At 42.4% G+C, this 27,646-nt stretch overlaps 1 protein-coding gene across 1 annotated transcript in view; it reads right to left on the bottom strand.

The window, feature by feature from the left end:
• Positions 1-27,646, bottom strand: part of MAMDC2 (MAM domain containing 2) — a 249,584-nt gene that overhangs the window by 41,915 nt on the left and 180,023 nt on the right. The window contains exons 6-9 of the mRNA XM_073543722.1: positions 21,007-21,263; positions 16,929-17,022; positions 10,672-10,818; positions 2,847-3,112 (exon numbers count right to left, since the gene is read on the bottom strand). Coding sequence (XP_073399823.1) covers positions 2,847-3,112; positions 10,672-10,818; positions 16,929-17,022; positions 21,007-21,263 — 764 coding nt within the window. The remainder of the gene's footprint in view (positions 1-2,846; positions 3,113-10,671; positions 10,819-16,928; positions 17,023-21,006; positions 21,264-27,646) is intronic.

The following is a 27,646-nucleotide window of genomic DNA, read 5'->3' as shown; positions in this document are numbered from 1 at the left end:
GAATCCTACTAATTATCAAAATAATGTGGGAGGCAAATTATATGCCAATATTACTGCTTCCTCCAATGGGGGGGTTGCAGGAGAATGGGTCCAAAATCATACCTAATGTGACACAGGAGGGACTATTTTTTGTATCTTCAAGGGGGGATGCCTCTGGTGTCCCTTTAAATCATAGTCTGGGATATAAAGATGGGGAAAGCAAGGGAATTTACTCAAATAATTCCACTTGCTCCTCTGAACTAATAACTGTTTGTCATGAGATCACTCCAGCTAAAAACTCTGCTTGAATTCCATGTTTGAAGAAAATAGGCATTTGATTGACAACTTTGGAAGCTCACACCAAAAAATATCTTCTGCACATTTCTCCAATGGGGTTCAAGCTAATATGGGAGTAAACACAGATATAAAGGAACAAACCAGTCAGACTCCAATCATGCTTCATATTCTGAATCAGATACGTCTTCTGAATCCGGGGAAAAGCCAGAAAGTACATATCTTGAAATGCTTACTGAAGGGATGGCTTCTTTTATGGATATGGGAAGTGACTCTTCTAATGAGGCGTAATCTGATGAAGTTTCTACATTTTACTCTTCTTCAGAGAATTTTTTTAATGATGAGGATATGAAGTGTGAATAGAGATCTCCATTACAAGCTGATGTTTTCAATATGGTTCAAAAAGTACCTGGTGCGGATCTTGAAGAATCTACTTTTAACACTTTATTACTAGATACCATTCCAGCTTCTGATAACTACCTTACTGAAAGTTTTTTGGTTAATATATGCAAAGCTTTTCTAACTTCGTTGGACACTTTGGGGAACCTTACTAACAGCGAGGGTAATTCTGGACTATAGTCTGAAACCAAACATAAAAAACAGACCCTCAGCAAACAGACAAAATCAAGGCATCAGAGAGTCTTATCAAAAAGCTTTTTAAAGACACTTTATCGTCAATGGCTGGAGATATCGATGTAAAATCTAATAGTATTCTTAATACTTCTCTTCAAGACTCGAAAATATTTGATTCTTCTAGCAGAAAAGAAATGTGCTTCTTGGTATTTCTAAAGAGTCAATCTTCCTTTCGTCACCATATAATAATTTAACTTTCTTCAAGGATCTTTCTAGAAACACTATGCTAAAACGCAGGTCATTTCACCAGACTACAAAAGAATTTCAGCATGCTGGTATTTACTACAATTGGTCCCAAACCTCCATTCTACACGTGAAATTTGCCTCCAAGATAATTACCATCCAATCTCCGGAAGAGGGTATTGACTTTCTTAAAAAAGCTGGAATTATTCCATCAATGTTTCCTCCTGTGGCTCTATTCCCGTTTACCCAAGGATCTTCACCCCACCTGAATATCGTGGACTGCCAAAGACGTTATATTTTCTACTTTTGGATTATAATTAAGATTTCACCTGGAAAAGTGACTGAAATAGTAACTCTGAATATATAGGATCTATAGGATATATGTTCCACTAACATAGTTTGAGAAAAAAAAACGAACTTTTCCCCCCGCTTGGTATGCGACAAGCTAGCTATATTATATTCTAATAGTCTATTCTGTGTAAGCATTTTTTTTCCATATAGGTGCTGTTTTTTAAGCAAATCTAAATATTTGTTAATCTACGTAATGTATATGTGCTTATCTCTCCTCTATTGTATATAGGGGTTTTCCGTATGTAACCCCTAACCGTATTACTCAGATGTGACACAATACTGTCAGTTTTTCTTTATATTTCCCTTTCCCTTCCTTTCCCCTTTTCCTTTGTATTGTTTCCCAATAAAGTAAAATTCTTCCCTACGCTTACCTCGACCCTTTCCTCCCTCCTCCCATTTAATTGTTTTATAAAAATTTTAATAAAGTTATTTTGAAAAAGAAATGTAAAAGCCCTGGTAGCTTCCTTTTCTGCCCTGCATTGATCAGATTCAACAGTGTTGGGCAGGAGGAAAGTGAGTTGTGAAGTTGCATAGATCTCTCAGTGACCAGGTAGAAAGCTGTGGCAGCGTTTTCCTCGATAATGGAAAGCTGCCTCCAGACTATAAGATGCACACACTATTTAACCAGAATTTTTAGCAAGAAACATGGTAAATACTTAATCACATGTTTAAAGTTCTTGTTCTGATTATTGATCCAGTTGATCGTTCAGGAAGGGTAGACTGGATCATTCATTATAGTTGTACCCGTACCTCACATCCTTTAGTCTTTCCCATGCCCCTGGGTTGAACTTAATTGACATATGTCTTTCTGTAACAGTACTAACTGTGCAACTATTTAATCCTTTCTTGCCTACTGTAGATTTTATGCCCCCTCTCCTTCAGTAGTAGTCTAACCCTCAGTAAGTTCACCTTTATGTCCCCTTAAAAGCTCTAAGTAAGTTAAAGGGTTTTTCCGGAGAGAGAGAAAAAAAATTGTACTGTCCCTGCCCTTATAAACTATGAAAATGAGATGCTCAGCTCAGTGCAAATGAGATTCCCAGTGCACTTCTATTATCTTTAGAACACTTTAAATTCAGTGTAATAGGAGCTGCTCCTCACTGTTCCCCCCTCCCGTCTGGGACAATACCTCACACAGCTCCCCGCTGTGAGAAACAGCCAGTCCAACATGGCTATGTGCCTTGTTCTCTGCAGAGAAACAGCTATTTTCAGGAGACTGGTTGATAACAGCATGGAGCTGCACACTGATGTAATGTCTCAAATGGAGGGCTGAGCAGTGAAGAGCAGCTCCTGTCATACCAGCCCCCTGATGTCTCCCAGTCTATGATTCTGTCATGCAAGGGTTAAACATTTTATGCAAAGTACAGTTATGCATAATCTTCCCAAGTTAATGTGTAAATAGTCTATACCTTGCAGGTCATAGGTTTATTTATGTTGATTTCAGCTTGATGCCAGACACTTTTAGGTGACTCTCGCACAGACCAGATCTTTTCTTGAACAACTTGGTTCTCTTCAAAGATGTAAACAGCCAAAGAATCACTCACTTTTGAAAAGCCATAGAGTGTATAAAAAAATCGTAGGCAATATTGCATATTTCCTGGCAGGGATGGCCCATAAAGGCGTCCTACATATCCAGATTGAGAGGAAAATCTTGTGTTTGCCAGCATGAAATGACCTGAAAATAATATAGACAGTTGTCACACCACCTACAAAAATGATTCCTCCCAGGGAGAATTTTCATTTTGGATTGCTGTAGTCTATTTTGTTGCAAATGCAAAAAGGAGTTGTCCACCAATGCATAACTCCTTAACACAGGATGCCACATAGATAATAAAAAATCTCTATATAGTACTGGTCAAAAGACCCACCTGTCCATGTAATGGTTTTCCTTGATCTTTTTGGATTGTGCACATTGTAGATTCAGGCTATGTGCCCACGTTGCAGTTTTCAAGCAGAATATTCCTGAGCAGAAACGCTTACCCTTTGCCGGAAAAACGCATGCGGCTTTTGACGTGCTTTTGTAAGCGATTTTGACGCCTTTGTCATGCGTTTTAGCATGCGTTTTCCTATGCGTTTTTGCAATTCAAGTGTATGTATGCGGAATTGCACGCGATTCCGCAAAATTAATGAACTTGCTGCGTTTTTTACCGCAAAGCAATTGCACAGCGGTAAAAAACGCACCATTAGCACAACATGTGCAGAATCAATTAGGATTGCATGGAATGGTTTTTTAAGCATTTCCGCGGCGAAATTGCGCGTTTAAAATCACCGCGGAATCGCTAAAAAAAACGCTACGTGTGCACACAGCCTCAGACTGACACCAGCAAAACCAAGAAGGAACACATAAAAATATATAATAAAGAAACATGTGAAACATACGAGGATATTTTAAATCTTAGATTTCTCAAATTAACCCCGCTTTACACACCCTTGGCATTCTCTAATGCAGCTTAATCACGTAGTCACCAGGATTGACTTTCCAGCAGTCTTGAAGAAGTTCCAGTGGTGCTGAGCACTTGTTGCCAACTTTGCCCTCCTTCTACAGTACAACTCATCCAAAACCATCCCAATTAGGCTACGATCAGGTGATTGATGAGGATATGTCATCCAATTCAACACTCCATCCCTCTTATTCTTCGTCACATAACTCTGAATATATTGGGGGTCATTGTCCTGTTGCAACACAAAAAAAGCTTCCACAAAGTTCATACCACATGGGCTGTGGTAGTTCTGGGTAAAAATGCCTTGAGTTGGGAAAAATCACTAACAGTGTCACAAGCAAAGCATCTCTACATCATTTCCACCTTCTCATCAATGTCATGGTGAGCAGCACACAAACAGAAACCATTCGCTCACCTTTACTGTGTCTCACAAAGACATGGCGGTTGGAACCAAAAATCTTACCACATTACAGATTTCCATTGATCTAATGTTCATTCAGGAAGTTACTTGGCCCAAACAAGTCTCCTCTTATTAACAGTTCTCAGTAGTGACTTATTTTCAGCTATTTGACCATTAAGGCCTGCTTCTCGCAGTCTCCTTTGGATAGGTGATGTTGTCATGTGTCTGCTATTTCATATTTGTGCATCATGTATGAGGGCCATTATCTGAGTTGCTGTCAGTTTGCAGTTTCTGAAGATGGCAACCTTGATGAATTTGTCCTCTGCAGCATAAATAATTCTTGGTCTTCTTTTCCTGGAGTGGTCCTCATGAGAACCAGTTTCAACATAGCGATTGATGGTTTTCATGAATGCTCTGAAGGATACCTTCAAGGTTCTACTAATTTTCCAGACTGACTGGTGCTTCGGTCTTAAATCAATGATGGACTTTCATTGCTTTTTACTTATTTGAGTGGTTCTTGCAATACTTAGAACAGCTGTGGAATAAGGATCAGCACTGTATGGAACTGTGTACCAACAATGCATATACAAAACACACCTGATGGTCACAAACACTTTCTGAAGGCTGGTGATTCCATAAATGAACTTTTGACAAGACATACCTGTTCATTGGAAAGCATTCCAGGTGACTTCTTGATGTAGTTGCTTTAGAGAATGCCAAAGGTGTGTAAAGATGTCAACCGAATACAAGGGGGGTACTTTTAGGAATCTAAGGTTTAATACATATTCTGGTCTGTTTCTCACGTGTTTCTTTACTTCTCGTTTCCATACATGTTTCTCTTTCTGGTTTTGCTGCCTTCAGTCTAAATCTAAAACGTGCACATTACAATAAAAACAAGAAAAACCATTGCCGGAACAGTTGTGTCCAAAATTGTGACGGGTACTGTACATATCTCCCAGACTGGCACGGTTACTCCTATTTTATTCCTGCTGCTCCCATGAGTAAGCCGTTTTTTGTTTTGTTTTTAAATCCATGATAAAATCTGAACACAAAAGGGTGCAGCGAGCAGTAGGAATAAAATAAAAGCAAAAACTGGCCACTTTTGACTTGGTGATAGGACCTCTTTGGCGCCTCAGGTTACAGTAAATAACACATTTATAGTAGTATAAGTCACTTGTACGTTCCAAAAACATAATGATAGCAAATAAACTCCAAAATAAGATCTGTTGCTCATGATCTGCAGATGAGTTTCCATTGTCCATTTGATATTTTATGTGCATGCATGCCGATTGCAAACTATGCCAAAAATGTTATTTATTTCAGTTTTGGAGCACAGAGACCAATATTGATAACCACACATGTGAGACTGAGTGTTTAAAGATTAGCTTTTCTTTTCCATTGGTCTTATTTTTGTAGTGCAAATACATATTTATTTACATATATACATACACACATATATATAAAATATCTGTGTATATATATATATATATATATATATATATATATATACAGTATATACATACATACACTGTGAGCAGAATTATTAGGCTAGGGAGTATTTTATCCATATACCTTATATAAAGCGACCCGTGTATAAGCCGACCCCCCTAATTTTGCCACAAAAAACTGGGAAAACTTATTGACTCGCGTATAAGCCTAGGGTGGAAAATGCAGCAGCTACTAGTAAATTTCAAAAATAAAAATAGATACCAATGAAAGTAAAATTAATTGAGACATTAGTAGGTTAAATGTTTTTGAATATCCATACTGAATCAGGAGCCCCATATAATGCTCCATACAGTTCATGATGGCCCCATAAGATGCTCCATACAAAATACACCCCATATAATGCTCCATAAAGGTTAATAATGGCCCCATAAGATGCTCCATAGAATAATATGCCCCATATGCTGCTCCGTAAAGGTTATGGCCCCATAAGATGCTCCATAGAATATGCTGCCCCATAAGATGCTCCATAGAATACGCCCCCATAAGGTGCTCAATAGATTATGCCCCCATAAGATACTCCATAGAATATGCCCCCATAAGATGCTCCATACATTATGCCCCCATAAGATGCTCCACAGAATAGGCCCCCATAAGATGCTCCATAGAATAGGCCCCCATAAGATGCTCCACAGAATAAGCCCCCATAAGATGCTCCACAGAATATGCCCCCATAAGATGCTCCATAGACTGCAAATAATGCTGCTGCAAATAAAAAAAATTGACATATTCACTTCTCCGTTGCTGGGGGCCAGGTGCCGGTGTCGCTGCTGGCTCAGGACCCGGCACCTGAGATATTCACCTGTCCCCGTTCCCACACTGCTTGCCACTGTGTGCCACATCATCTCTCAGTGACGTTCAGGCAGCAGAGGGCGCGGCACGCACTAACAACGTCACCGCGCCCTCTGACCTGAACATCACTGACAGAGGACGCAGCAGGCAGCGGCAAGCAGCGTGGGAACGGGGACAAGTGAATATCGCATATACTTACCCCTCCTGGCTCGGTCTCTGCAGCCTCTCTCCGACGCCTGCCTTCAGAGGTCACGTGATACTGCTAATTAAAGACATGAATATGCGCATATTCATGTCTTTAATGAGCGGTGACCGATGAAGGAAGGAGCCTGAGGGCGGGAGAAGAGGGGGGCTGCAGAGAATGCGCCGGGGGGGGTAAGTATGATCTCTGACACCCCCACTCCCCCGCCGACCCCCGGTATATGACTCGCGTATAAGCCGAGCGGGGGACTTTCAGGCCATAAAAATGGACTGAAAATCTCAGCTTATACGCGAGTATATACGGTAATCAATTATGCATATATTCCAACTCCAAGCTGTATAAGCTTGAATGCTTATTGGATGAATCAGATCAGGTGATGTGTATTCGTGTAATCAGGAAGGGTGCGGCCTAAGGATACAACACCCTTTATTAACGTGCAGAATTATTAGGCAGCTTGTTTTCTTCAGACAAAATGGCCCCCAAAAAATTTAACTGACTGAAAAATCAAAAATTGTGATGCAACACTCTTGAAATTGCTAAGATATTGGGGCGTGATCACAGAACTATCAAAAGTTTTCTTGCAAATAGTAAAAAAAAGTGTTGGAAAAAAAAGACTCAAGGTATGATTCCACGGTCAGAAAACGCTGCGGATTAGACGCTGCGTAAAACTACAGTGTTCAATCCACAGCGTCCAGCTGTTACAGCATAGTGGAGGGGATTTTATGAAATCCCATCTCCAGTATGCGTTCAAAGACGCAGGCGGCAGACCTGCGTATACGCACATGCGGCGCGTCTTTATAGACCGAACCATGTCTATTTATCTTGAGGAGACGCTCCGTCTCTGCAAGATAAATTACACAGTCTATGTATAGGATGTGGTGATTCCACATGTGTTCAATAAACACATGTGGAATCACCGCACGTACAAAAGGGGGCAGCACTTTGGGCGGAGCTGCGTTCAAAGCGCTGCTGTTTCCTGAACGTGGAAACATACCCTTAAACGTGAAGCGACCAGGAACCCATTATCCTTCAGTGCTGTCATTTTCCAGAAATGCATCCTCCCTGTAGTGCCCAGAAGTACAAGGTGTTCAGTGATCAGAGACATGGCCAAGGTAAGGAAAGCTGAAACCTGACCACCATTGAACAAGACACATTAGTTGAAAGGCCAAGAAATATCTGTAGAAAGATTTTTCATAGACTTTATGGACTGATGATTTGAGAAGTGACTCTTCATGGGCCAGATGGATGTAGGCCCGAGACTGCATCAGTGACAGTCACATACCCCCACTTCGACTCAGATGTCAAGTAGGTGGAGATAGGGTACAACTAGGGGTTGGTATTATTAAAGATGAGCTAGTCGGACTTTTTTGGGTTGAAGATGGACTCAAAATCAACCCTAATCCTACTGACAGTTTTTAGAAGACACTTTCTTCAAGCAGTGGAACAGGGAAAAGTCTGCATCTTTCAAGAAAACCTTGTTTATTATAAGGACAATGCTCAATCACATTTATTTAAGTCTCCACTGCTTGGCTGCCAGTAAAGGCCTTGCAGATGAAGAATAATGACATGGCCCCTTCCTCACCTGTCCTAAACTCTACTAAATACTTGTGGGCCCTTCTAAGATGGGAGATTATCGGTGAAGGAAACAGTACACCTTTCTGAACAGTGTCTGGGAAACCGTGGTTGGGGCTGTCCAAAAAGTTGATTGTCAACAGATTAAGAAAGTAGCCGATTCCATGGATGAAGCCTTATGACTGTTATTGACAAGAAGGGCGGCTATATGGGTCACTAATTTTTTTATATCAAATGTATTTTTGTACATTGTGAGTTGTTTGGTTAACCCCTTAACGATCAGAGATATTTTCGATTTTGCATTTTCATTTTTGCTCTCCTTCCCATAGCCATAACTTTTTTTAGTTTTGGTCAAAATGGCCATGTGAGGGCTTGTTTTTTGCGGGACGCATTGTACTTTTGAACTGCATCATTGGTTTTACCATATCATGTACTCAAAAATGGGAAAAAAAATCTAAGAGCAGTAAAATTGCAAAAAAAAGTGCAATCCCACAGTTGTTTTTTGTTTTCACCATGTTCACTAAATGCTAAAGCTGACCTGCCATTATGATTCTCCAGGTCATTACAAGTTCATAGACACCAAACATATCTAGGTTCTTTTTTCTTTAAGTGGTGAAAAAAAATTCCAAAGTTTGTTAAAAGAAAAAAGAAAATTGCGCCGTTTACGCTATCCGTAGCGTTTCCATTTTTCGTGATTATCGGGTTGGGTGAGGGCTTATATTTTCATGCCGAGCTGATGTTTTTAATTATACCATTTTGGTGCAGATACAATCTTTTGATCGCCCGTTATTGCATTTTAATGCAATGTTGACCGACCAAATAAACATAATTCTGCCGTTTTGACATTTCTTTCTTGTTACGCCGTTTAGTGATCAGGTTAATTCTTTCTTTATATTGATAGATCGGGTGATTCTAAACACGGCAATACCAAATATGTGTAAGTTTGATTTTTCTTTTATTGTTTTATTTTGAATGGGGGGTGATTTGAACTTTTATATATTTTTTCATGTTTTTAATATTTTTTAAAACTTTTTTTTACTTTTGGCATGCTTCAATATTCTCCACGGGAGAATAGAAGCTGCCATAATCCGATCGGCTCTGCTACATACAGGTGATGATCAGATCGCCTGTATGTAGCAGAATTGATCACTTGCTATGAGCGCCGTCCACCGGGCGCCGATCACAGCAATCCGGCAGTGACAGCCATAGAGGTCTGCTGGAGACCTCTGGTTGTCATGCCAACCCATCGGTGACCCGCAATCATGTGACAGGCTCACTGATGGGCGGAATTTCTGGCGCACTTGCCAGAAGCGCGAGTTAAATGCCACTGTCAGAGTTTGACAGCAGCATTTAATGGGTTAACAGCCGAGGATGGATCGCGATTCCACCCGCAGCTGTTAGAGGCACATATCAGCTGTTCAAAACAGCTGACATGTGCAAGAAAAGATGTGGGCTCATCGCTGGAGCCCACATCAAAGGGAGGGAGTCCGACATCAGCGTATATTTACGCTCGATGTCGGAAAGGGGTTAATATTCTCACTTTAACAGATGAAAATAAATAATTGAAATTTAGTGGCATAACAATTCTGCACACTAATAGTTTCCCAATAATTTGGCACACATAAATATGCTAAAAAAGAAAAAACTTGCTTTTAATTTCTTAAATATTCAGAGTTCAGGATTAGTAATCTTTTGGATTGACTGGGAAATTTAAGTTTGCAATAGCGTTACACTTATATAATACTTTGTACTTAATATTCCAAAGCATGTAATGGCAGGACAGGCAGATAACTATGGCAGATGTGCCTGCCATTGACTGGGGAAGCCCCAGCTTTTGTTAAGCACAATTGTTGGTATTAATCATGGCACCTAAGATAATAAATAGAATGGATCAGAGACATCGCTCATCACAGTCATTACAGCAGGAGCCAGGGTGTTAGGGCAGAGACAGACTGCCATATTTCTCTTGCGAGAATCGCATGGTTAAACCTCATACTGGCTGTCTTGCTCAGGTCAGGAGAGGTGCCGGCCAGTCCGTGCAGTGCAATGCGATTCTCGCATGAGTTATACGGCTGTCTGACTCAGCCCTGAATCACAGACTCCCACTATGGATAGCACAGGGATAATATATAACATTGCACATCATGGTGTCGTATGGTATTAAACTTTAGCATCATAACTATACGTAGACCATTACACTATTTTCTTGACATGTAACTCACTATGAAAAAAGTTTAAATAAAAAAAAGCTGAAAAACTAGTCACAATGAAATACAATAAATAGATCACAATACTCGCTGAACGGGTTTTTCATAATGTACCCATTCCGGTGGTATGGTCTCCCATTCTATAGATATTGGGCTTCACTTTTACCCGGCTCCAGCCAAAACTGTCTTTATCGTCTTGATGAAACTTGCAGAGATCGTTCTCAAAGTCACAGCCAGCTTCTTGTGCATTGAATATTGCCCCTATAAAAAAACATAGTTTAAATTTCAGAAGGAATGTTGTAAAACAACACATATAGTGTAATTCTTTATTCAGAACACAGCTGCCGTTGCATTCTTAAAGGGAATCCATAATTTCAAGTATCATTTCGGAATTAACTGCCCTGTGTGACTACTTGAAAAATAACACTATTTCTGACCATTATATGATTTGTTTCTGGCATTCTCACCAGTATTTCCCTTCTGCAGACTCTATCTCTAATTTGCACTCCACTCTAAGCTTGTAGGTGGAGACTAGCTGCTATGAGATCTCACATACACAGTACTGCACTCAGGATTTCTGCTGTTCATTCCATTCTTAGAACTCAAGAGACAAGAAGCAGTATTGAGGAAACTACTGTATACAGCAGCTGTGATCAGTGTAGATATGAATCCAGCTCTGTGTGAGGTAAAAGACTTCTTAGAAAGCTCGGCATGATTTTTCTGTGCCTTCCTCTGCTTGTTTTCTCTCCTTGCTCCTCTCTCTTCCTCCCCCCTCCATACAGTACAATGGGCTCTGTCATATTACACCACGGTGAGCAAGCAGTCCATCGTGTCTGAGCAAGACAGATTTGGGCTGTTTTCTGAGTGGCAGACAATTTCTAGAGGCAGGGGGAGAAGATGAACTGGTTTTACAAATGGGGAAGCAAGCAGATTTCTCTGATAAGATATATTATAAAGTTTCTTATTTTATCCACCTGTACTATTGATTTATGCAAATTTTGTTGTAGCTACAGTTATATTTGAAAGAACAGGACAGATAAAGGTGTCGATGTCATTCCACATGTTCCTGGTTACTTTCTGATTTTCCAAAGAATAAATATCAAAGGGAAAGTGAGTGCAATACGACATCAGGAATTAATATTTTCAACATTCATCTGCTTTTTCAATGACACCATACATATGTCATGCGGATTGAATACAATATATTGCTGTTTATCCAGATAGTTTAGAACAGCCTGATTTTTATATGCACTACTTGGTATAGGATTCTGCTTGGTAGTGGTGAGCATGACTATACACTTCATTACCGTTAAAGGGTTAATGTTTGTCAGACTCTCCTCGAGCTTCTATCTTTAGATTAATAAGCTCTCAGGTGTACACCTCATCAGGAAATAGTATTAAAAGGGTTATCCTGGCAAATAATATTAATAACTTATTCTTAGGATAGGTCATCAACAACAGATCTATGGGTGTCTAACACCTCCAGCAATCAGCTGCTATTTGTTCCAGCAGGAGCGGATGTAAACCAATGGAATGAACTGCAAAGAGTAGCTGAATTCATTGTGTAGTGGCAACTGCCAGGTACTACAGCTCAGCTCCTATCAAAAGAAGACAACCAATTCTGCAGTGCTTGGTAGCGGTCACTACACATTGAATGGAGATGCAGATATGCTCCATGTGTTTACATCCAGTGGCTTTCCGAGCAAACAACAGCTGATTGTAGGGGTGCTATGTGTGGAGCCCCCACTGATCAGAGATGAACTGCGCTGAAAAAACATCAATATTACGGTAATTTATGGGACAAACCCTTTAAGTGATTTGTCTCTTTATAAGTTTTATGCTACGTCTAAAAAAACTATTCCTAATTCCTCCGCCCTGATTCAAACATGACAAAATAAAGGAAGATTATTTTTATTTGTCTTCCATTAATTAATGCAGAATTGTTCTCCATTTTGCTTTCCGTAAGCCATTTCTATAGCAGAAGAGACACCGAGATTGATTACAGGACATGGGGGCAAGGTATGTATCTCTACTCATGCTCTACTGTCTGTCAAATGACATACCAGAGAGGTAGGTTTTCAGTTCAGTGCACGCAAACCACTAAACCATGGCATGGGAAGAGAGAGCAACGAAGTTACAGCACCTATAGTACTGGCAGAAAGTTAATGACAAGGGGCCACACACTTAGTGCTCACTCACACTGCCATATATTCTCTCATGCGAGAGAATCAGGCTGATTTATTTATACTAATGAAACTCGGATCATTTAAGGGTTATTTCAATCTTCATAGATGAATATTGTCGGATATTCATTGTAATACTGTGTGACTTTTGCGATCTTCTGCTTAATAATAAATAATAATAATAATCTTTATTTATATAGCGCCAACATATTCCGCAGCGCTTTACAGTTTAACAGTTTCAAAACACAAGTCATAAGTAACAACGCTAACAATACAATAATTAAAGCAAAATAAGACGAAATAAGACGACCCTGCTCGTGAGAGCGTACAATCTACAATGAGGTGAGGGAGATACAGAGTACAGGTGTGTATTTACAATGGTGTATTTACAATGAAGGTCCAGCCATCTTGCAGGAGTGAAGGATGGATGGAGATAGTGAATGGGCTACGCGCGCACACTTACACAGAAAATGACTTTGATTAGTGAATGTGATAGGCCGCTCTGAACAGGTGTGTTTTGAGGGAGCGCCTAAAACTATGCAAATTGTGGATAGTCCTGATTTCTTGGGGTAGAGCATTCCAGAGGATAGGAGCAGCACGGGAGAAGTCTTGGAGTCGGGAGTGGGAGGTACGGATTAGTGCAGAGGTTAGTCGAAAGTCGTTTGCAGAGCGCAGCGATCGGCTAGGCCGATAGACAGAAATGAGAGAAGAAATGTAAGGGGGTGCCGCACTGTGGAGAGCTTTGTGGGTGAGAACAAGTACTTTGAATTGGATCCTATAATGAATGGGCAGCCAATGTAAGGACTGGCGAAGAGCGGACGCGTCCGAGTACCGATTACCCAGATGGACGATCCTGGCTGCTGCATTGAGTATGGATTGGAGAGGGGATAGTCGAGTGACGGGGAGGCCAATTAATAGAGCGTTGCAGTAATCCAGGCGAGAGTGGATCAATGCAACAGTGAGGGTTTTTGTTGTTTCCATAGTGAGAAAAGGGCGGATTCTAGAGATGTTCTTTAGGTGTAAGCGGCAAGAGCGGGCAAGGGATTGTATATGGGATGTAAAGGAGAGATTGGTGTCAAACATAACACCCAGACAGCGCACCTGCTGCCGGGGCGTTATTGTGGTACCACCCACGGAGAAGGAAATGTCAGATTTAGGGAGGTTAGTAGACGGCGGGAGCAGAAGAAGTTCAGTTTTGGAGAGGTTGAGTTTCAGATAGAGAGCGGACATGATATTGGAGACTGCGGACAGACAGTCACTGGCGTTCTGTAGTACAGCGGGGGTAAGGTCAGGGGAAGACGTGTATAGTTGTGTGTCATCAGCATAAAGATGGTACTGAAAGCCAAATCTGCTGATGGTCTGTCCAATTGGGGCCGTGTAGAGAGAGAAAAGAAGGGGGCCAAGGACTGAGCCCTGAGGTACCCCGACAGCAAGAGGAAGAGGAGATGACGTGGAGCCAGAGAACAAAACACTGAAGGAGCGGTCAGAGAGATAGGAAGAGAACCAGGAGAGTGCAGTGTCCTTAATGCCTAGTGACTGGAGCCTAGAGAGTAGGAGATGGTGGTCAACAGTATCGAAAGCTGCAGACAGGTCAAGAAGAATGAGCAGAGAGTGGTCACCGTTACGTTTTGCTGTCAGAAGGTCATTGGTCACTTTGATGAGTGCAGTTTCAGTCGAATGTAGGGGGCGGAAGCCGGACTGTGAAGGGTCTAGAAGGGAGTGAATGGAGAGGTAACGGGTAAGGCGGGAGTAAACTAGGCGTTCCAAAAGTTTAGAGATGAAGGGGAGATTGGAGACTGGTCTGTAGTTGTTTGTGCTTATTAACACTTGTGTCTGTAATTGAGATGTTATCAGTTTTCGTTGCCTAGGAGACCGACCACTGCTATCTAGCTTGTAAGCACTGCGCTAAAGTTGGCTGGTAATAGGAGGTAACAGCGAACTCCAGCTATTCTGGTCATCTTAAAAACATTGCTTACTACGTCATTAGGGAAGGGCTTGTAAGCATTACACATATGTTTAACAGCGGTAATTAGTGATGAGCGAGTATACTCGTTGCTTGGGTTTTCCCGAGCATGCTCGGGTGTCCTCCGAGTATTTTGGCATGCTCTGAGATTTAGTTTTCGTTGCCTCAGCCACATGATTTGCGACTTGTAGACAGGCTGAACACGTGTGGAAGGCCTGTTTGTTAGGGAATACCCACATGTATTCAGCCTGTCTACAAGTCGCAAATCATGTGGCTGAGACAACGAAAACTAAATCTCCAAGCACGCCAAAATACTAAGAGGACACTCGAGCATGCTCAGGAAAACCCAAGCAACGAGTATACTCGCTCATCACTAGCGGTAATCGGTCCCCAAGGCAACAAAAAAAAGAAAATTGTTCACATCTCAAGAACGGATTAAAATTTTAATAAGCAGTAAATTGCAAAATTTGCAAAAGCACAATCCAACAATACACTTTTACAGTATGAGTATGAGAAAAACCCTTTAAGCTTCTAGTCTGATTTTGGGTGAAATGACAGGTACGTGGTGATTTTTTTTTTATTATTTCAGGGGAAAATGTTCTTTGAACCTTTTACAGTGAAGACAGATCTATTATTATAGATTAGATTTGTGTCCTTGACTGTATTAGGTTGTGATGGAAAGAACTTGGCTGTCCACATGACCTAACAATGAGATCAGCTAGCTTACATGCCAAGTGTAAAATTACCTGCCAAAACTGAATAAGCCTTGAAGAAAAAGTTTTTGGGAAAATGCAACAGACTGTCTACATATTGTACACAGTGCACGGTTATATAAACTATCCCTCCTGGCCTGATGCCATCATCTGTGTTATTGAGGAGGCAGTGCGTCCGTCTCTGACAGCGGGCACCACGCTTCCACTCCTAACTGGCCGGCAGACATGCATTAAGCTTACATCTGGAAGGTTTGCGATTTCTCTGTGATGAGAGGCATGTTTGGCATGGGATGCTGTTATCATGGCCCTCTATGGTCAGATAATACAAGAAGTATCTCATTTTCTAATAGAAACCTAACTAACTAATTAATTTATTATGTATGCAATTATCCAATTCAGTCTTTTTGCCAGGACTTTGTCCAAAGCCATATATCAGTCTTATGTTTAGAAATGAGAGAATCAATTCATAGGAGCCTAATCCATGTGGGAGCCATGCGATCTGCCGCCTACCTGCCGGTATCCCCAGCTTCTCCTCTGATTAGACAAGCCTGGCCTGTTGTCTCGTGTGCGTTGCATGTCACGAGTGATGAAAGAAGATCCGGGATGCCAGCAGGTAGTAGGCGTTTCACAGGCCTCCTGTCTGACCAGGTAATTTGCTCATCTCTAATACTGTGTATAATACCGCTACATTGAATTCAGCTTAAAGGGGTTGTCCAGTTGAAATCATTAAGTCTGCAGTCACTCTGTGTGACTGCAGACTTATGAATACCCCCAGCGCGCGCACTGTGGGGATCCGACGGTTTCTAAGCCAGGACTGGAGGGTATATATAAGTTACTGTATACAGTATACATACTCAAGGCCAGAACCTGACTACTGGTTATGGCCTCACTCAATACACTTGTATGGAGCGAGGCCGCGCCCCGTCTAGTGATGAGGCTGACTAGAGGGCGCAGCCTCGTGCCATACAAGTGTATTGAAGCAAGGCTTCTCCCACTGGATGGGCTCTGGCCGGGAGTATGTATAACTCATACATATCCTCCAGTCCCTGCTCAGAAACAGGCAAATCCCCACAGTGCACAGTAGGTTCCGTTAGGAGATTCATAAGTGTACAGTCATACAGAGTGACTGCAGACTTAATGATTTGGACGGACAACCCCAAGGAATAGTTTATGTAATAATCTACTAAACTAAGGCTTGAAAAATTGATAAAGATAAAAATGGATCAAATTGTTTTTAATGTATGTTTCTTGAAAAGGTTTATAGGTGGAGAAGTCATTGTCATTCTTACACCATTAACACCATGATTCGATAGTTACACCACATGCCTATACCAAGAACTCTGTCTCCTCTGCTCCGTGTTAGGACTTTAGACAGCAAATTTATGTCATATTTGGACTAGATCATCTTCACCTTCTAATGGTACATTTTAGATATGAGAAAAATGCAGAAAGTAACATTCTGTAGTCAAAAACTGAGACATAAATAGGTAGACAGACATAGGTAACCCATACCTCTTTCTTCAGTGCAGTATTCAGCCGAAAATGAAATATCATCCACAGCCACATAACCTGCTTGGATGCCATTGAATGCAACTTCAAAGACAATCTGAAATATGGAAACAACACTTTAATTTTGTGACACAAATTACATTGGAATCCTTTCTTTTAAAGGGTTATCATCTTTGGACAATCAGTATTGGTCAGTCAAGACTCTGCTCACAGGCTGTCCTGCTACTGTAAACTCCAGAGAATTGTTGTAATGTATGGGAAACTCAGCACCATGTGTCTCATTTACCTACAGCTATACTCAAGGGGAAACTATAAATTAGATGGTGCTCATCGTAATCAATTTACTATCATGTGTTGGGTCCTTCTGTTGTGGTTACTGATTTCAAACTTCTGAATGGAGGTCCTTATCCTTGGACAGTGGTGCTCAGAGCTTCAATGATTGCCAAAGTTGGTAATGTGCTTAAGAGGAAATTAACCTAATATTAAAACAAGGAAAGATGAAGGGATTACATCATAAAATCTGCTACACATATACAGTATGTCACAAAAGTGAGTAAAACCCTCGCATTTTTGTAAATATTTTATTATATCTTTTCATGTAACAAAACTGAAATTATGACACTTTGATACAATATAAAGTAGTCAGTGTACAGCTTGTATAACAGTCTAAATTTGGTGTGCCCTCAAAATAATTCACACAGCCATTAATATCCAAACCGCTGGCAACAAAATTGAGTACCCCCATGTGTGAAAATTCCCAAAATGTGCCCAAATTGTCAATATTTTATGCGGCCACCATTATTTTCAAACACTGCCTTAACTCTTTTGGGCATGTGGAGCGCCCGGGGCACGTGCGTGGCGGCGTGAGGGCGCGCGCGCGGAGCAGGGCCGTGGGGTACTCGGTACCGGGCCCGTTGACTTCAACGGGGGACGGTGTAACGGCGGCGGCGACCCGGTCCGTGGCCCTAGGGCGTCCATTAAATAAAAAATGATGAAAGGGGAAGGGGAAAAGTTGTTGGTGATGTGGTAAAAATTAAGATAAAGTTTGTAGATGATTAAATACGTGACGCCACCTGTGGTATTCTGGTCAAAGGTGACCAGCGCTGCAGTGTTGTTCCCCTGAGACTGTTGATGTGGCACAGCTGAGGTGAAAATAGGTCTCCACAGGTAGAGCAATAGTCCCAGGGCAAAGATGTTAGATTAATAGTCAAAATGGCTGTGAACGTTGGGGTGCAGAGAAATGAGAGGAGGACACAGAGAGGTGCAGTTGCTTTACCTTTTACTGGTAATTGGTTGCAATCCGGAGTACCACATACAGGTGATGGAATGAGTCCGGCTTGCCTGGAGGCATTCAGGGGATCCACCTTTCCAGGTGAGGATTTTGGACCTTCCTTCTTCACTTTGTGTGTGGGTCTCCGCTGTTTATAACTATGCTGCGACCCTCAATTGCGTGATGATTTCACTAACCTGTACGGCTGTCAGCATGAACCTATTCCACGGGTACCGTCCTTTTCACCATCAGCCCCGGGCTCCTTATCTGCTGTCGTGCCCTCAGGTGTGCAATGTCGCACAAGAATGTACAATCCCCTGTACTTTCAGATTCAGCGGTCAGGACATACAGCTCCTGACCACCAAGGACTCTGACGTCCCTTTTCTCTCTATTAGCGCTTCACTCTGGGAGCTGCTATACGCAGTTTTTTTTAGCTTCCCCAGAGCCTCTCCGTCTCTGCTCGTGTCCTTTCCCTCTTCACAGATCAGCTCCCCCTCACCAGCTCCTCACAGATCAGCTCCCTGTCATGAACTGACTGGACATTCCAGAAATATATTTTTACCTCACGTTTAACTGTCTTGTCATTTTTCCTCACAGATCACAGCTGCTCTCGTTTCCATGACAACCCCCTCAGCTCACTTCTAGCTGACTCACCAACCCCCTCTGCTGGCCAGAATTTATAAGGCAGCTCCCTTTTCTGACCTGCAGCAGGAATTGTGATTTAATCTATGTTACCTGGCATGGGGGTCCCCCTTTCTGCCTCCAAGCATGACTTCACCTCATAGAGGGAGGCAATGTCACTGTGACAACCGGACTCTGGGGTGTCACACATGGAGTTCACTAAAGCTTCACAGGTTGCCTTTGGGAATATCTTTCACTCCTTCATGATGACATCACAGAGCTGATGGATGTTAGAGACCTTGAGTTCCTCCACCTTCCATTTGAGGATGCCTCACAGATGCTCAATAGCGTTTAGGTCTGGAGACATGCTTGGCTAATCCAACACCTTTACTCTCAGTTTCTTTAGCATATCATAGGTTGTCTTGGCGATGTTTTTGGGGTCGTTATCATGTAGGAATACTCCCCTGCAGACCACTTTCCAAAGGAAGAGAATCATCCTCTGCATCAGTTTGTTACAGTACATGTTGGTATTCATGATTTCCTCAATGAAATGTAGCTCCCCACAACCAGCAGTACTCATGCAGCCCTAAACCACGACTGGCATCACGTTACCACGACAGAGAGGAGCCAGAGGACCGCAGCGTCTGAGTTCTCCTACTCCTACGCTGAATAGAAGCACATCACCTTCTGTGTTAATTTCTTTGGCCAGTGCAGGGGTTAATCTGACATGTTGAGAGCTCTGGGAGCTAAAGTTCTCAGCTGTGCACTGTTAGCTACTCCCAGCCCCTATATAACCTGTGTCCTGACTAACACGCATTGTCAGAGTTAGCTTATGCTGCATGGCTTAGGGAAGTTTTAGTGGTTATTTTAAAAGGTGGTTAGTGGATTTATCTTTGACTGTTGCTTGGTTTTGGTGAGTGATATAATTCCCTTCCTTCTCCTACTTTGTTTTAACCACATTCTTCACTCCCCGGTGCATACATCCGTTATATCTGAGTGTATATTTGTATGTTTGATATCTTCCATTACCCCTGTTCATATTACCTTTAGAGTCTGCTTGTGTACTATGATGCACTACTACTCTCCTCTCACCTGGGTGGGGGAAGGGTATATACTGGGGGTGATTCGGGAGATAAGGCAAGGTACATGGCCCCTGCATCTTCACCCTCAGAAGTAACCTGGGGAACAAGGTGCACCCCCTAGCGTTAGGCAAAAGGAAGGAGCCCCTGGTCCCAGGACACCCGACAACGGAGTCGTGCAATGACATTCCTACCACAATGCTTGAATGTAGGGAAAACACACTTGTCTTTGTACTCGTCACCTGGTTTTGTGTCACACACTTGGCACCATCTGAATGAAATAAGTTTATCTTACTCTCATCAGACCACTGGACATGCTTAGTCTGCTTGTCTTGAGCAAACTATTTTCGGGCTTTCTTGTGCATCATCTTTAGGAAAGGCTTCCTTCTCGTACAACAGCCATGCAAACCAATTTGATGCAGTGTGCGTCATGTGGTCTGAGGACAGACAGGCTGACCCCCACTCCTTTAAACTCTACAGCTATTCTGGCAGCACTCATATGTCTAGTTTGAAATGACATCCTCTGGATATGATGCTGAGCACGTGCACTCAACTTCTTTGGTGGAGACCAGTTCTGAGTGGAACCTCTCTTGTTAAACTGCAGTATGGTCTTGGCCACTGTGCTTCAGCTCAGTTTCAGGGTGTTGGCAATCTTCTTATAGCCTAGGCCATCTTTATGTAGAGCCACAACTTTATTTTTCATATGCGCAGAGTTCTTTGCCATGAGGTGCCAACTTCCAGTGACCAGTATGACAGAGTGTGAGAGCGTTAACACAAAATTTAACACACCTGCTCCCCATTCACACCTGTAACACTAATGAGTCACATTACATCGGGGAGATAAAATGGCTCATTGGGCACAATTTGGTCACTATCATTTAGGGGTATACTCACTTTTGTTGCCAGCGGTTTACACATTAATGGGTGTGTGTTGAGTTATTTAGAGGGCACAACAAATTTACATTGTTATCCAAGCTGTACACTGACTACTTTACAATGTATCAAAGTGTCATATCTTCAGTGTTGTCCCATGAAAAGATATAATAAAATTCTTACAAAAATGTGAGGGGTGTACTCACTTTTGTGAGATACTGTATTATAATAAACCTACCTCTAATGGGTATAATGCATTTAAATCAACCTCAGCCAGGTTCCATTCTCCTTGTCTCACATCATTCATTTTCCAAATTTCCTCATAGGATCCATGTGAGTCTCTAGTATAGACCATAAAAATATTGCTACTTTCACGATGAATCTGGTAATAAAAGGAAAGGCAGCCGGATATGGGAGTAACAATCATAGGTGACACCAACTGTGCTACTTCTTGGAACTGCTTGGCATAAACAGAGTCAACATACATATAGTGTCCTGTTAAATTAAAAAAGAGAAATTGGAAAAGGTGGCATATAATTATTTTTGTCCATTTTTAGCATGATCACATGAACAGCATGCATATCTGTATGATCTCCATGAACTACTTCTTACTTTATGTAACAAGATATTATAGTTAGAACACCAACTTACACAATAGCCAATACCTAGAGCGTGCAACAGAAATTAAGTACGGTATATACCCTACAAAAATGCTACACCTTATAAATAGTTAAAATATATAATTTATTAGATTATTTAAAATCATACCCCCCTGAGGAAGCCAATGAGCGACACGTGCATTGGGCATACGTAACCAAAGATTCTCTTGGGTAAATTATCTATCAACCATCCTACTATTTATCTGTTATTGGATATGATCTAACATGCTTTTGTAACACTGCATTAACTATATATAGTAGTTCCTTAGCACTTGCGCTTTTTTTCCACTGCATTAACTATATATAGTAGTTCCTTAGCACTTGCGCTTTTTACTTACATGAATGTTTTCCATATATCACTTACTATGAGAGAATTTATGCACTCGTACTTTTGCTTTACAATAATTTTTCCCATGTAATAGATATACATCTGGCCTATTAAATTAGCCCCTTTATCCCCGAAGGTGGTTTGCACGTTAATGACCAGGCCAATATTTACAACTTTGACCACTGTCACTTTATGAGGTAATAACTCTGGAATACTTCAACAAATCCTGGTGATTCTGAGACAGTTTTTTCGTGACATATTGTACTTCAATTTATTTGATATAACTTGCATTTATTTGTGAAAAAATGGAAATTTGGTGAAAATTTCACAATTTTTCAACTTTAAATTTTTATGCCCTTAAATCACAGAGTAATGTCACACAAAATACTTAAACCCTTCGCACCCGAGCCTGTTTTTGCCTTCGTGACCGGGCCAATTTTTTCAATTCTGACCAGTGTCACTTTATGAGGTCATAACTCTAGAACGCTTCAACGGATCCTACTGATTCTGACATTGTTTTCTCATGACATATTGTACTTCATGATGGTGGTAAAAATTTTTAGATATGATCTGCGCTTATTTGTTAAAAAAATAAAAATTTGGCGAAAATGTAGAAAATTTTGCAATTTTCAAACTTTTAATTTTTATGCCCTTAAATCAGAGAGTGATATCGCACAAAATAGTTAATAAATAACATTTCCCACATGTCTACTTTACATCTGCACAATTTTGGAAACATAATTTTTTTTTTTAGGAAGTTATAAGGGTTAAAAGTTGACCAGCGATTTCTCATTTTTACAACAAAATTTGCAACACCATTTTTTTAGGGACCACCTCACATTTGAAGTGAGTTTGGGGGGTCAATATGACAGAAAATACCCCAAAGTGACACCATTCTAAAAACTGCACCTCTCAATGTACTCAAAACCACATTCAAGAAGTTTATTAACCCTTCAGGTGCTTCACATGAATGAATGGAATATGGAAGGAAAAAATATACATTTAACTTTTTTTCACAAACATTTTACTTCAAAACCATTTTTTTTTATTTTCACAAGTGTAAAAAGAGAAAATGAACCACAAATTTTTTTGTGCAATTTGTCCCGAATACGCCAATACCCCGTATGTGGGGCTAAACCACTGTTTGAGCACACGGCAGAGCTCAGAACGGAAGGAGTGCCGTTTGACTTTTTCAATGCAGAATTGGCTGGAATTGAGATCGGATGCCATGTCGCATTTGGAGAGCCCCTGATGTACCTAAACAGTGGAAACACCCCACAAGTGACCCCATTTTGGAAATTAGACCCCCCCTAGGGACTTATCTAGATGTGTGGTGAGCACTTTGAACCCCCAAGTGTTTCAGTAAAGTTTATAATGTAGAGGCGTGAAAATAAAAAAATCATTTTTTTTCCACAAAAATGATCTTTTAGCCCCCAATTTTTATTTTCACAAGGGTAACAGGAGAAATTGGACCCTAAGAGTTGTTGTCCAATTTGTCCTGAGTACGCTAGTACCCCATATGTGGGAGAAAACTACTGTTTGGGCACACGGTGGGGCTCGGAAGGGAAGTAGTGACGTTCTGAAATGCAGACTTTGATGGAATGGTCTGCGGGCGTCATATTGCATTTACAGAGCCCCTGATGTACCTAAACAGTGGAAACCCCCAATTCTAATTCCAACCCTAACCCCAACACACCCCTAACCCTAATCTCAGCCCTAACCATAACCCTAACCGCAAACCTAACACCAACACACCCATAACCTTAATCCGAGCCCTAGCCCTAACCCTAGCCCTAACCCTAACCCTAGCCCTAACCCTAACCCTAGCCCTAGCCCTAACCTGTGTACCTGCTTTATTTTTCTTTACTTTTTTTTTTTTTTTGTGACAAGATCGCTGCCCTGCGATCTGACTCATAGTAACGCCACTTCTCCTCTGATCTCACACTGACAGATGATCAGAGGAGAAGCAGCGTTACTATGTGACAAGATCGCTGCCTGGCACATAATAACGCGACTTCTCCTCTGATCTCACAATGACAGATGATCAGAGGTGAAGCAGCGTTACTGTGTGACAAGATCGCTGCCTGGCACAGCTGTGCCAGGCAGCGATCAGCTGTGCCAGGCAGCGATCTAGTCACACAGTAACGCTGCTTCACCTCTGATCAGCTGTCAGTGTTAGATCAGAGGAGAAGCCGCGTTACAACGAGTGAGATCGCCGGGAAACAAGCAGCTTTCCCAGCGATCGCTCCCATTGGCTGCTGTGACGCTGACGTCATCAGGACCTGAACCAATCAGGTCTCGATGACGTCGGGGGTCCCAGCATGCATTGTACACCGGGATCCCCGCGTTGTAAGGTATGTGGGGGTCCCGGGGGGCACAAAACCGCCGACAGTAGATAAACGTCGGCGCTGCACAAAGCCCAGCAAGCGCCAACGTTTATCTACAGTGGGCGGTCGGGAAGAGGTTAATAAGTAACATTTCACACAAGTCTACTTTACATCAACATAATTTTGGAACCAAATTTCTTTTTTTGTTAGAAAGTTCTAATGATTAAAAGTTGACCAGTGATTTCTTATTTTTACAACAAAATTTACAAAACCATTTTTTAGGGTCCACATCACATTTGAAGTCCCTTTGAGGGATCTATAGACGATACCCCAAAAGTGACACCATTCTAAAAACTGCACCCCTGAAGGTGCTCAAAACCACATTCAAGGTTTTTATTAACCCTTCAGGCGTTTCACAGGAATTTTTTGAATGTGGAAAAAAAATGAACATTTAACTTTTTTTTACAAAAAATTTACTTAAATTTGTTTTGTAATTTCTCCTGAGCATGCCGATACCCAATATGAGGAAGAAAACCACTGTTTGGGTGCACGGTTTATCTCGGAAGGGAAGGCGCGCCATTTGACTTTTTGATTGCAAAATTTGCTGGAACAATTGGCAGACGCGTTTGGAGAGCTTCTGATGTGCCTAAACAGGGAAAATCCCCCACAAATGACACCATTTTGAAACTAGAACCTTCAGGGAACTGATCTAGATGTGTGGTGAGCACATTGAACTCTCAGATGCTTCACAGAAGTTTATAACATTGAGCCGTAAATATATAAAAAATTTAGTTTTCCCAACAAATATTATTATTATTATGCATTTATATAGCGCCATTTATTCCATGGCGCTTTACATGTGAAAAGTGGTAATATAAACAAGTATAATAAACATGTGTAAGACAAGGGACACACACACAAGTACATAAGGAGAGGGCTCACTGTCTACAGGGATGGGTGAGGATACAGTAGGAGAGGGTAGAGCAGGTCATGCGGTGGTTCAGTAGACCGAGGATCATTGCAGGCTGTAGGCTTGTTGGAACAGGTGGGCCTTCAGGTTCTTCTTGAAGGTTTCCGTTGATGGTGAGAGTCTGATGTGTTGCGGCAAAGAGTTCCAGAGTATGGGGGAGCACGGGAGAAGTCTTGTATGCGGTTGTGGGAAGAAGAGATAAGGGGGGAGTAGAGAAGGAGATCTTGAGATGAGCGAAGTTTGCGTGCGGGTAGGTACCTAGAGACCATGTCACAGATGTATGGAGGAGACAGGTTGTGGATGGCTTTGTATGTCATGGTTAGGGTTTTGAATTGGAGCCTCTGGGCAATAGGAAGCCAGTGAAGGGCCTGGCATAGGGGGGAGGCTGGGGAATAGCGGGGAGACAGGTGGATTAGACGGGCAGCAGAGTGTAGGATGGACTGGAGCGGAGCCAGAGTGGTAGAGGGGAGGCCAGAGAGTAGGAAGTTGCAGTAGTCAAGGCGGGAGATGATAAGAGCATGCACTAGTGTTTTTGTGTTTTCGTGGTTGAGAAATGAGCGGATCCGGGAAATATTTTTGAGTTTGAGGCAGCAGGAGGAGGCGAGGGCTTGGATATGTGGTTTGAAAGAGAGCGAAGAGTCGAGGATCACCCCAAGGCACCGAGCGTGCGGGACTGGGGAAAGAGAGCAGCAATTGACATTGATGGATAGGTCTGGTGGAGGGGTAGAGTGAGATGGGGGAAAGATGAATTCTGTTTTGTCCATGTTAAGTTTGAGAAAGGGAGCAGAGAAGAAGGCTGAGATAGCAGACAGACATTTTGGGATTTCAGTCAGTAAGGAGGCGAGGTTGGGTCCAGATAGGTAGATCTGCGTGTCATCTGCATAGAGGTGATACTGCAAACCGTGGGATTCTATGAGCTGTCACAAGCCAAAGGTGTACATTGAGAACAGTAGAGGTCCTAGGACAGAGCCTTGAGGGACACCAACAGACAGGGGGCGAGGTGATGAGGTGGTGTGTGAGAGGGAGACACTAAATGTTCGGTCTGTTAGGTATGATGAGATCCAGGATAGGGCCAAGTCTGTGATGCCAAGAGATGAGAGAGTCTGTAGCAGGAGGGAATGGTCTACGGTGTCGAAGGCAGAGGACAGGTCCAGGAGAAGGAGTACAGAGTAGTGTCGCATGCTCTTGGCGGTTAGTAAGTCGTTAGTGACTTTAGGGCAGTTTTAGTTGAGTGATGCGGTCGGAAGCCAGATTGTAACCGGTCAAAGAGGGAAAAGGAGGAGAGGTGGGAGGACAGTTCAAGATATACATGCTGTTCCAGTAGTTTTGAGGCGTAAGGGAGAAGAGATATCGGGCGATAGTCAGACACAGAGGATGGATCAAGGGAGGGCTTTTTGAGGATGCGTGTGATTGAGGCATGTTTGAAGGATGAGGGAAAGACACCATTTGTAAGTGAAAGGTTGAAGAGGTGTGTTAGAGATGGGATGAAGACTGTGGCCAAGTTAGGGATGAGGTGAGACGGGAGTGGGTCGAGGGCACAAGTGGTGAGGTGTGATCTTGACAGAAGGGTGGAGAGCTGATCTTCTGTCATGGTGAAAAAACTGGCTTTTGCAGAACAGGGCTGAGCAGGTAAGAGGGGCATTGGGGGCTGCGGGCCAAAGTTTTGTCTGATCGTGTCGGTCTTCTGCTTAAAGAAGGAGGCAAAGTCTTCAGCAGAAATGAGAGGAGAGGGAGGAGGTGCTGTGGGACGGAGTAGAGAATTGAAAGTGTTGAAGAGCTGTTTAGGGTTGTGAGACAGGGAGGATATGAGGGATGCGAAGTAAGTTTGTTTTGCGGCAGAGAGTGTGGACTTAAAGCTGGCAAGGGACTGCTTGTATGCGCTGAAGTGCTCAGTAGAATGGGTTCTCTTCCATCTCCGCTCAGCGGCCCTGGAAACCCATCTCAGCTCTTTGGTCAGGCTGGTCAGCCAGGGCTGCCTGTTGATTGTTCGAGTTTTGCTCTGCATAAGGGGGGCAGCCAAATCAAGTGTTGCTGTTATTGTGGTGTTATAAAAAGTGGCAGCAGCATCTGTGTCATGAAGGGAAGCTATGTCTGTAAGAGGGAGAAGGGACTCAGAGAGTGATTGTAAATTGAGGTGCTTGAGATTCCTGCGAGGGTGAGCGAGTTTATGGAGCGGGGGTTGCGCAGTAGGAGAGGAGAGGGAAGAGAATGTCAATAGGTTGTGGTCAGACAGCGGGAGGGGTGAGTTATTGAGATTAGTGAGGGAACAGACGGGTGAAGATAAGGTCCAGCGTGTGACCATCTTTGTGAGTGGCCGCAGAGGACCATTGAGTGAGGCAGAGGGAAGCCGTGAGCGATAGAAGTTTAGAGGCAGCCGGGGTGGAAGTGTCAATGGGGATGTTGAAGTCGCCCATGATGATGGTGGGATTATCAGCAGAAAGGAAATGAAGTAGCCAGGTGGTGAAGTGGTCGAGAAAGGTGGAGATGGCTAGTTCTGGGGGGCAGTAGATGACAGTCAGTTGAAGGTTGGAGGGGGAATAGATGTGGACGGAGTGCACGAGGGAAGAGTAGCGGAGGGTGGCAGAGGAATTGGG

Source organism: Dendrobates tinctorius, unplaced genomic scaffold (genome assembly GCF_039654945.1).
Source record: "Dendrobates tinctorius isolate UK_male_01 unplaced genomic scaffold, ASM3965494v1 ptg000134l, whole genome shotgun sequence".
In the NCBI taxonomy this organism is placed as follows: domain Eukaryota; kingdom Metazoa; phylum Chordata; class Amphibia; order Anura; family Dendrobatidae; genus Dendrobates; species Dendrobates tinctorius.
This window is presented reverse-complemented; position numbering and strand designations above follow the sequence as displayed.